The sequence below is a fragment of the Drosophila persimilis genome, unplaced genomic scaffold (assembly GCF_003286085.1).
Source record: "Drosophila persimilis strain 14011-0111.01,24,50 unplaced genomic scaffold, DperRS2 tig00000124-arrow-pilon, whole genome shotgun sequence".
NCBI lineage: Eukaryota > Metazoa > Arthropoda > Insecta > Diptera > Drosophilidae > Drosophila > Drosophila persimilis.
The window spans coordinates 3,005,665-3,017,055 of record NW_020825294.1 but is presented as its reverse complement, the minus strand read 5'-3'; the positions used below and the strand labels follow the sequence as shown (position 1 = coordinate 3,017,055).

The 11,391-nt window shown below is 44.6% G+C and overlaps 1 protein-coding gene across 1 annotated transcript; it reads right to left on the bottom strand.

Moving 5' to 3' along the window:
• Positions 1–266: 266 nt before the first annotated feature.
• On the bottom strand, positions 267–1,508 carry LOC6593721 (fibrinogen-like protein 1). The gene is made up of 2 exons (XM_002018864.2): positions 553–1,508; positions 267–473 (listed from the first exon to the last, which is right to left on the bottom strand). Exons 1-2 carry the CDS (start codon positions 1,485–1,487, stop codon positions 338–340), a joined length of 1,071 nt encoding a protein of 356 aa, XP_002018900.1. The 5' UTR covers positions 1,488–1,508; the 3' UTR covers positions 267–337.
• Between the last annotated feature and the right edge of the window lie 9,883 nt (positions 1,509–11,391).

The following is an 11,391-nucleotide window of genomic DNA, read 5'->3' as shown; positions in this document are numbered from 1 at the left end:
GCAGAATCACATCGCGGTTGGATCAATAGCCAGATTTAGGAAAACCTTTTCCCCTGGCTGACTTTCTTGTTTCGCGCTTGCTCTCTCTGTCTTCCTCGTCCAACGTGGCGCCCCCTGGTGGGATATAGACAGATCTCAGGGATATATATTGTTTATGTTCAGTTTAAGCATAACATGAAATATTTAGAAGGTGGTAAAGTGAGTCAGAACGTAAGGATTGGTAGATTTTTTTATATATACATATATATTTGCATATATAAATTTAACTATAAACATCTTTTAGCATTAATTGAACTGCTTTAATTACGAATACATCATTTAAGAATATATGTACATTCTATAGCGTTTTTGGCCTTATCATCATTTGAGAAAATGTAAGCGAGATCGAGAAATCATAGTCTTTCCAAGTACCCCAAAAAATGCCGTCACGCACTTCACTTGTACCATCTTTATAATAGTTTCCATTGAGATGACTGTATTATAAGAAAATAAGAAAATCACATTATAAGTTTAGAATATTTAATAGCGTTAAATTCGTAATAGAGTGAGTACCTTTGTGCGCAAGCAGAAAACCACCAACCACCTCCATAATATTGCGCGCAATTCCTTTTCTCATTAGCGTCAATATCCCGGTCCAAAGTGGAAAATTTCATGTTTAGGTGATATTTAGTTAAGGAATCTCCGGCTGTTCCTGAATATTTTCCCAGCGATATCAGTTCGTAGGCTTCCTCCTCGTTTCCTATTTTGAAATCGTCGTAGCGAGCATACCTGGTGCTTCCATTAACATCTTGGAGTTGAATGTACAGCTCGTGAGGCTGGAGCAGGGTCATTCGATGGATTTTTTCCAGTCCCAGGAAGAAGTTCTCCCGGAGGTCGCCGAAACCCATTTTGTAGTCTGCCCAGCTCCGATTGAAGTTCTCGTTGGCGTTCACTCGTCTCTGGATGAGAGTCCATCCAGAGGAATCCGATACGCAGGGCACTTGGAACGGCTCTATTCCCCTGACCTTTATCTGATAAACGCCATTTGGGGTGCCACTGCCACACGTTTCGGGAATGTTCTCCGCCGTTTGGTTGATTTTCGATAGCTGATCGTTCTTTTCGGCCAGCACTCCAGCAACCAGATCCATCTGCTCTCTGAGGCCCTTGATTTGGTTGTCTTTGTCCTTGATTTGGTTCTCTTTGTCCTTGATTTGTTCGATATTGTTTTTTATTTGCGTCTCACTGTTGAGTAGCTGGCTCTGCAAATTGCTGACGGTGACCTCCAATGAGTTTATTTTGTCTTTCATTTCATTGTTGGCATCGGTTGCTTCTTTCAGCTGGGTGAAATAATCCAGGAGGGGCTTTAACACTAAGAAACAATATCCATTACACTGATCCCCGAGGCTAACTTCCGGCGTGACATGTATTTCTTGGTCTTCACTGGCGAGGGAGGATTCTCCTTGCAACAAAAGCCCATAGACGATGACCAAGAAAGCCGAGCTCCTCATGTTTCACTTGACTCTCGCACAGTCGATTCGAAAGCAAACTGAGTGAAATGGGTCCGATGCTCATGTAAAAATGCCAATTAAAAATGTGCATGCGTATGTGCATCTGTTGGATTCCCGAACCTGATAGCACAGTCATGATAGGAAACGTCCCTACAGCTACGGTGTGATCTCAAGCTATCAACTCAGTGAGTAGTATTATCTGTATTGATTGACTGTATTTGACCCATAAAAAGTTATCGGTGCTTTGGAGGCGTTAGCGGTTTGTAGAATCACAAGCAATATAATTTCTGTTGCTGTTTCCGCTTAGCCGACCAAAAATATGCATGAAAATTTCATTTTGGCCTTAAAGTTGAGGACAGGTAAGGGGTTCTTCTACACCTACACCCTATCCTGCCCCTACCCCACTCGCCCCCATTGCATTCGTCAGGGGTCTGCCTTCAGGGCTCGCCATTTGACCGTGTCGGAGGGGGCGTGGACTTTTCACTTTTCTGCTTTCACTTTTCTCACGGCAAAAGGCATTTTCCGCATTTCCATGACACATTTTCCATTCGCCTAGTTTGTGCTCCTTTTTTTTCATTGCACTCTTCCTGCACTTTCATTTTCACATCACTTGAAATGTTTCCCTTAATTAAAATTGGCTTTTGTGCTGGCAGGTGACTTGCGGTTGGCTCTTTCTCTTTTCTTTTCGGTAGGTCCCAGACCCAGACGTTAGTTGTTAATAAATCACACACCACCACCACGACGCTCCCCATACCGTACAGCAGCGACAGCGGGAACGCTTACATAATTTGTTAGGCGCGTCCAAGTCCGAGCCAGAGCCAAAGCCAGAGCCACTAAAAGCAATTTGCTGTTGAAGTAAATACGAACTCGTATTTCATGCCAGGGCCCCACAGCGGAGAGACATATGCAAATCACTATAGCGGTCTCTGCTTAAGTATGTTTTGGCATATACTCGAATCGTAGGACATACGTACAGTAGGAGCAGGCAAAAGCACGCTAATACACATAATATACTGTACATATATGTAGGTACTTTCACAGAGGAGCTGGTCCTTCTGGCTACGCTTTCTTAAGGAACTCCAAGTATCTTTAATTTACCACAAAGTCGACCTTGGCGACCTATATTCTCAAAAACAGGTCAAGAAAAAGAGTAAAAGCCTTGAATTAACAAAGAAAACTATGAACTGAATACATAGATTAAGATTAAGGCACAATTTTTAGATTTTCCAATCGGATCTTTACTAACAGCATGTTGTTTTAGTTATTATCTGAGAGTATCTTTAATATCTTGTGGTGGATTATGCAATACGACAGCACCATCGTAGCACCAAGTCCGAGCTGACGAAGTGAGAGAGAAGACAAGGTTCTTAAAAACCCCAATTCAATGTAAATTAATTGAAGTTTAGAACTCAGAGCTAGTTCGACTCAAGCAGCTGTGGGGGCTGCAGTTTTTTTTTTGTCGATGCCCTAGACCGGAAACGGAAGTGCGCACATTGAAGAATGGCGAAAGGCCAAGGAGCCGAGGAGTCGACTTCTAGTGGGTTGGATAGGGCAAGCCGAGTTCTTGTCTCGCAGCTCGGCAAAGGAGCAGCCACTTAAATACCTGCAAAAGTTTGCTCGCGCTTCCGCCGGAAATTGCCGAGGGTGGCATGGAAGGAGGGAAATATGGCTTGCATGTATCAAATCTTTCCCAAATGCACAGCGCGACAGTCGGGAAATGGCAAAGAAAACTCATTTTCTTTTGAGACACGCTCGCCCCTAAGAAACATTTGAAAGGAGAATGGATGACTAAAAAAGTGAACACAAATAGCAGGAGAATATAGTGGCAGGGCCTTTGAGCAGCTTGCTGCAAATATTGTTGCACAAGTGCTCGGCACTCGGCACTAGGCAAAACAGCAGCAGAAACATCATCAGAAACAGAAACAGAAACAAAAGCAAAGGCAAAGGCAAAGGCAAGAGAGAAGGCGAAAGCAAGCTCGTTAAAATTACAAATAGAAGGCAAGTGGCAGAAAAGTACGCTCAAGGACGCGTTGGCGTCTTACAGCGCCCAGCGCCCAGCACCCCACAACCCAACCACCCACCCAGCCATCCATCCATCCATCCATCCAACCCTTCCTAATCGCCTCATGTATGGCATTGTGCGGCAGTCATGCAGAGCGTTGAGGGAGGACGAGGCTGCATTTGAACTTATCATGGCATCAAAAACTTGCGCTTCAATTACGAAATGTTGTGCTCCCCGGCTCGTGTCCACGCCCCCGATTCCGGCCCCACTCTGATCCGACTGGCAGTCCATGGGCGGGGCGGGGTGGGGCGGGGCGGCAAGTGCATGCGTGCTTGCCCCCGGAATTAGCCAAAACACAAAGTTTTGTTTTGGCTTTCACCCTTTCACTCTTTCACCCTTTAAGCCGGAGCCACCTGCTTTTGCTCTTGCTTGAACTGTTGCACACGGGGCTTTAGTTTGGGTTGACATTTGAAGGCCAGACTCCACTTCTGGCTCTGACAGGATCTAGACACGGGCTTGCTCTGGGGGATTTCTCCGCCAAGACCAATTTGGTAATCATGTGAGTCTCTGAATGCCACCTGGCCTTGGTCCAAGAATGTAAAGAATTTGCATTTAAATCAAATAAATTTGGGAAAAATTGCATTCTGTTTAGAAATAAAAAACGTGACACGAATGCCATATTTGATGAAGAAATAGCTTCACACTAGCTATAGTTATGGCTTCACTATAATTAAATACTGTATTCTATACAGTACATATCTATGTATCTATGAAATTACCTTAGAAGACAACTATTTTGTAATGTTTTGAGAAAGTAAAAATACCAATAAATGTTTGCTGTTGGCTGTCGCGATTTCTGCAGTTTATGTTTTACATCGCTTCAGCCCGGTTAATATTTATAAATTAATTTGTATTAAATTTGCGATCCATTTCCTGTTTCATTCGCTACTACAATAGGGTCATTGTAAATGGATGTAATTATTCCTAGGTGGTTCTCTGATTCTAATTACATTGTGCGACAGTCTTTTGCATGGGAAAGAAATCGGGCAGTAGGACTGGATGAGTAGATCACTTCCTCATACTTGGAATTTGCAGTGTACCCAAAAATATTTTTTTAAAATTCAGAAACTGCGATCTGATGGCTTGGCACACTTTCATTATTCTGGCTCGGCATCTGCAATGCGAATAACCAAAAAAATGTATGATTTGAAAAGGGAATTGTACGATCTCTTAAACGATTTTTGAGTCGAGTCGATAGAATGGGATGAAATATTCTACTAGTCTAGTCTATTTGATAAGTGGTAAGCTGTTGCAACAGTTGGGCCCAGTTGTTATCGCCAGATGTACTCGGCCACTACCTCGTTACGTGGCCGAACGGATTCCGCCTGCGACTCGCTCAATTAGGCCACAAATTAACGGCCATGGCAGCCAATCGCCTAGCCGCATCGAACCGAAATGAGACCCCAACTCGTCCAGTGCTCGTCGAAGATTTATGCCGACAAATTATGCACATTCGTTCCAGCATAAAAGCGAATGGGAAATTACGCAACCGGGAGTCCCAGGGAGTCGCAGGGAGAACCAGAGCGAGGACCACTGCCAGATGGATAACCAGAGCGAGAGGCTCCGGTCTGGTTCGGAGGCAAAACCAAGTGCAGCGAGGGCCAAAAAGCACATAATAAACTTATAATGCGTGACAGGATGCCAGGATGCGTGCCAGTAAGTGCGGGACGAGCGGCGAAAGGCGAAAGGCAGCTGCAGGCAGAAGCCATAAGTGGTTGCGCATCATTTGGCACTCCATGCATCTTTATATCCGCTGGGTGCTGGCTGCTGGGTGCTGGCTGCTGGCTGGGTTGGCTTGTATCCATGCACCCATAAACACTCTCTCCCACCGAACTGGATTTATGTGTATTGCATTTTTATTCAAATTTAATTGATATTTGTTTGTAGTCATAATAACAATGTCAGGCTTAATTTAATGGCATTGCGTATACGCAACTACTACGAGTACATACACAAATTTATGTCCTCAGGCGCTGGCAGCGCAGAAAGGGGCTCCAAATGGCCTCCAGTTGGATGGCGTCACACCCTGCCGCGGCACTAGACAATGGCGGCAATAAAATCGTATTAATTTGGCCAAAATTTGAGAGCCACTTGCTTTTGCCAGTCAATATTGATTGCACAATGGATCGAAAGGATTCAGCTTGAATGCGATTTGCGATAATTTCACCAAAATGGAAAAGTAGATTTTCACAAAAGCTTAACAAAAAGTGGTGATAATATTCTTTATGAATCTTATGCAAATGGCAAGGACGATGGATTGTTTTCAAGCATATTTCTTCTTCTACCCTTCACTTCTCCCCAAATTTACAAAAATTGGCCCATAGAAAATTACTTGCTATTATTTCTTAGATTTCTTTAATTTTGTAGACAACTCGTTTAATATTTAGAACCATAATCTCAAGGATCTTAAGCAGTATATTTTTCCCATTCATGCGACTATCTCAAGGTCCGAAGTACGAATAATATTATTGCAATCGCTCATCTCTCATTTAATATTATTATCTAATACTATAGTCTACCAGGCAGTGGCAGGAGCAGCAGGAACTTTTAATTAATTGACAATATTTTCGTGTTGCCTTTTACGTTTTCATATAAGACTTTATTCCGTACAACCATAGACCACATAGAAAATTTCCAAAAAGAGTTCTAGAATGAACTTCTTTTGAGAACCCTTTCAACTCCAATTAAATCTCAATGAATAGATATTACCATCATGCCTTTACCATAATATATTAATATATATTTAAAATTACTTAATTAAACCCCAAAATGTAGAACCAATTATGGCAAAAGTTTAAAGGGATCGTAGTGATTACATTAAGGACTATCTGAATTGCAAATATTCGGATGAAAACAAATCTTATGTTGGTGCGAGTACACGTCCGGAATCCTTTCCCCAAAGTGCCTCTCATGGCAGGCGCAAGTCCTGCTGATTACCAAGTTGTGTGCGCCCTTCCTGTTGGCTTGGTTAATGAAGATGTAAAATTTGAAAATATTTGCACACAACCCTACTTACTCTGCCACTTAGTAAACGAGCAAACATTTACAAAAACACACGCACATAACTGTTGCATGTCGCTGCGGCCGATGTTGTCGATGTTGTCGATGTTGTTGATGCCACAGATAAGACATGCATTATGGCGATATAACAAATATGGAGCGTGGTGCGGCATCTGGGGGGGAGAGTGTGGGGCACGCCACTGTGGTTATGGGACGACACTCGAATGACATAATCGAGGCTGCAGTTTCCGCACTCTCGACAGAACTGGTTCATCCAGAGGAGGTTCATGTTGCTGTTGGGCTGTTGGGCTGCTTCCTGCCGTGATGACATGACACACGAGATACAGCTGATGGCTGCTGAAAGTATTCATTCCGCCGGCACTTCTCGCCATTATATAACAAAGTACGGAGCGACTTCCACCCGCCTCTGTCTATGCGAAAAAGTTCCTAATTAGGCAGTCGAGTGTGTGAGCGGTTCAGTGGGGTGGCGACTGGGTTGTGGGGGAGTGGTGGGGTGGTGGGGCAAATATAAGCTGCAAAGTTTTACGTTGTCGCAGCTAATTGCATTTGGAGTTGCTGCTGCTGCTGCTGGTGTCTGCTTCTTCTGCTGCTGATGATGATTATTGTGAGAATGATTAAGCTGACGTTGATTAGCTTTTGGTTGGTATCTTTTGCCATATTGGAAGAGTTGTGCAAAGTTTTTGCTTTTATTTATTGGCGAAAAAGTTCGCCTGCCGCAAGGAAATTAAATGAAATGAGAAAATGGTTGGAATGTGTGTTAAGCCGATAATAATTGGGCGAATCTTCTGCACATACGAGAATACGGGTATGTAGTACACACCTATACACAAAAGAGGTCCTTAAAGCTCTAGGAGAATATGTGATGGGGTTATTTGAATGATGATAAATCCCCACACGAGGTCATTAGTTGAAATCCCCATCCAAAGCCAGCAGAAAAGACTTTTCCAAGTTGCTGAAATCACTTTTCTTTGCTTTCCTTTTCCTTCTCCCAAAATTGTCTACCTGCAGTAAAACTCACCCAGATAGGCAATTCCCTGGGCCCCCATCCGTGGCCCAGTCGAATGTGAAATTTTCGCAATGATAATGTTGCAATGTTGCAGCTCGCTGAATCGAATGATGCAGCTGCTAAACTGCGTAACTTGAAGCATTTGTGCGGAGCGCACCTTTTCCTCACGTCTCATTAATTTCCACTAGCACTGCAGTGGCAACAGCAGCCTGCACAGAGGCCACGTGGCACGTGGCATGTGGCATGCAGCGAGTGTGAGTGGGACTGTGTGTGGGCGCTTATAATTTATTGTATGTTTACCTTTCACTTGAGCGCACGCCAAATGTGGAATGCAAAATGAGTGAAAGGCAGGTCGGGGCACGCACCGTATTTCGTGCAACTAGCGGGGCTTATGCAAATAAAAGTGGCAAGATGCAGATGACTGAAAGGTTCGTGTGCTCTTGCAAAATTTATGCGCTGCAGTTGTTTTGGGCAACCTGCAAAAAGTAATCTAGCCAAGGCAACTCCCTGCGAATGCTGCACAGTGGGGCGGATGGAATGTGGCCAAACAGAGAACATATCTCTAGACACATGTATGCTGGGCAGATAGTCTACCTATAAGCGCCACAGATAGTTATCCCCCCCCAACACACCCCATAACTATCTGTAAAAGTACTGTCGCTGAGTGCAAAGTTCGCCCAAAAAGCATTAATTTGCTTCCTTTGACCATTGTCCCCGGCATCTGGCAAGAGTTTCCGTCTCGAACTTGGCGGACTCGCTGCACTCGGCTGAAGGAGACGGAGGTCCTATGCTTAAGCACAATATTATTATTATTATTTTTTGCCTGTCGAATTTTAAGTAAAAAGTTTACCCTACACATCCGCTGGACGACAGCTTGTCCCTTGCAGTTGTTTAAACTTGGCCCCAAAAAGGAGGAAAATCCCAAGAGAATCGGCAGAGCAAGAACGAGAAGGAGATGGAGAGAGAGGACCGACTCAACAACACTTGAAAAAGTTTCCCTCTCCCTCTCTGGATCCATCTATCCGTTCTATCTTCAGTGCGCCACAGGTAGAGGAGGACAGCCTCTACACAGTTGCAGTTGCAGATACTAGTACTAGGATTTAGATACATATATACTTGCATATAGTATAGAGCCAGCATGCTGCGCGCTGTTTGCTGAACTCAACTTGCAACTTTGTTGCCCTGGCATTTCGTAGTTTTTCTTTTTCGTTCGCGTTTTTTGTTCAGCTTTTCTTTTCGCGCTGTTTGCTGTCGAATTTGTTGCTGCCCCTACTTCCTGCTGCTGTTGTAGTTGGATTTTTCTCTATTTTGTCGTAGTTGCTTCATGCCCCGTTGCATTCGAACACTTGCGCTGCTGCATCCGAATAATATACGGAAAAAGAGAAGTCGGATCCCAGTGCGGGACAGAGCCGGAAGGGGAAAGAGACATTGCTTCAGCTGCTGTTTAATTTCGACGAACTTTCATTCACATGTGTGTATCCATACCATACGGATGTCCTTGGGGTACAGGTATACAGGCCACCGAATAAAATTCGCTTAGCTGTGCTGAAGAGAGAGAATCATTAGGATAGGCTTGCTATAAGTCGAGGCACACGACGATGGTTGCTGGCCCCAAATTACCACAGCGATTGCAATCGGTCTGAAATTTGCCCAAAAGCCACAGAATCGTTTAATGTAGCGCACGAATTACAAAGTGCAATCCTGGCCAGAGCTCGACCAAAAGATAGAGGCGGGTGATAGAGGACTGAGACAAAGGACAGCACATGTGGCTGGCCGCAAGAAATGTTGACGACATTTTCTGCTGTTGCACACGACAATGGGTTTGCAATGGGAACAACAGCACCCAAGGCAAGAAACTGGAACGACAATCGGACGGGGGCTACACACATGGATGCAGTTGCTCCGGCTCCGGCTCCACCTCCATCCATTCTCCAGAGGCACTGTGCCACCAAATCCCACCATTTCCCCAGTGCCCGGGAGCAAACACCTACAACAAAGAGCCATCAGCCTTCAAAAAATAAAGAAAATGTCGGGAAAAACAAGAAGCAACAACAGCAACAATAACCGGACGTGCCACGGTCGCCATTTGTTGCGGCATTTTGACAATTTTGCCATTTAATGTGGCGCAAGCACGGCCGGGGAGGGAGCAAAGCAGTGGGTGGCCCCAAAAGGACGGGCATCATGTGGGGAATTGTGGCAGAGGCAGAGGCAGAAGCAGACGTGGCATGGCGTACGCTCAATATACAGGCCTGGGACACAATGAGAAATGAGATGTCACCGATGATAGCCAAGGCTGGCTTAGCCTTAAAAATTGGTTTGCAGTGCAGTTTGAAATACAATATATGTATGTCCCATAATAATTACGTTAAAGCTGAAAACGAGTTTTAAATGGAATGCAAAATGAATTTAAATGTTAATTTTCCAAAGTGGCCTGTGCTTGGACGATTACAAGAGGACCAAGAGAGCCAAGAGGGCCACCTATGTACATACGTTCGAACGAGCATGCTATTGCACACGTCATGCATATTAAAGGATAACACAATGGAATATTAAGTGCTCCCCCATGCCAGAGGATACGAAAATTCTTCTACGCATAGTCGTGTTTATGCCATGGGAATATTTGGCAGACTGGAAGTTCTGTGAATGTTGACAAATTTTCGACAAAGTACCGAGAATTCGTTTCCACTTTAAGCGATTCCCTTTTGCATTTTCCATTTTCTATTTTCCATTTCCTTGCGACCGCTCACCCAGAAGCCCGACTTAAGTGCATTTCGTGTAGTGCTGTGTGCCTTTCCATGCTGTGCTCTGGAACCCTAGTAGGAAAACAAATTGTACTTGTTCCTTCACAAATTTGCCCAGATTTCGTATACGCAACGTTGCACATTTCGATGTGGAGCCAAGTGGGGGTGGGGTGCCTCTCAGCTGGCAATCTGCTAACAAAACACAAAAGTTTATTGATTTGTTGCTTAAACTTGATCTTGTTCACCATTCTTATGCCATGGCATTCTCTCGATTTTTGTCGGAGTAGATTTGATTTTGTCTGAGACAGAGACAGAGACAGCAGAGGCAGCGCCGAAAGCCACTCAGCCGAAAATTGCTTTGGCAGGATAGAGCAAAATGTATTTGCGGTTGCGTTGGACAACTGCAACGGCAAGGGGGACACATCTGGGGCGCTCGTGGCTGGTGGCTGGTGGCTGCTGATGTTTAGCCACAAAGCTTATCCGTTGTCATTTCTCTATATATATATTTTGATTTAATTCTCAATGTGCTACTCAAAATGCATTTCCTCTTCGGCTGGCATGCAATTGGCCGAATGTCAAATGGGTTTGGGGCCAATCCCAGCTGCCATCACAATCGCATTAGCTGACAGTTGACAGTTGACAGACAATTCCGAATCCTGCTTCTGACCACCCAATGACTTCGACCATGAGTGTCGGTCTGTGTTTTGCGTTAATTTAGTGTTGACGCTTATGGGAAATGACCTTTTAACAGCTGCTTGAACCCAGCTCTTTCTGATTGATGTTTCCTTCAACCCGTCTCTTCAGTGCAAGTCCAGTGTTTCGCTGACCGGGAGGCCGGGAGGCCGCAAGTCAAAAGTCAAAGGTCGGACGCTCTATTGTTTCCCCGCTGGCATTTAGCAGCATCCAGATTGGTGTTTGGATGATGGCCAGCATCCACAGATGCACAGGCATAGATAGCCCGCATGTCCACAGCTCGTGGCCAGTGGCCACGACGAGATAAAACGCATTCAATATGAGTGCATTTCGGGAAAGCATCGGTTCAGGGAACTAGTTCTAGCTGGGGGATTATAATTC

Coding starts and splice junctions, on each gene's coding strand:
- LOC6593721 (XM_002018864.2), bottom strand. CDS start 1,487: ATGAGGAGCTCGGCTTTCTTGGTCATCGTCTATGGGCTTTTGTTGCAA. Junction 474..552: donor TTTTCTGCTTGCGCACAAAG/GTACTCACTCTA, acceptor CTTATAATACAG/TCATCTCAATGGAAACTATT.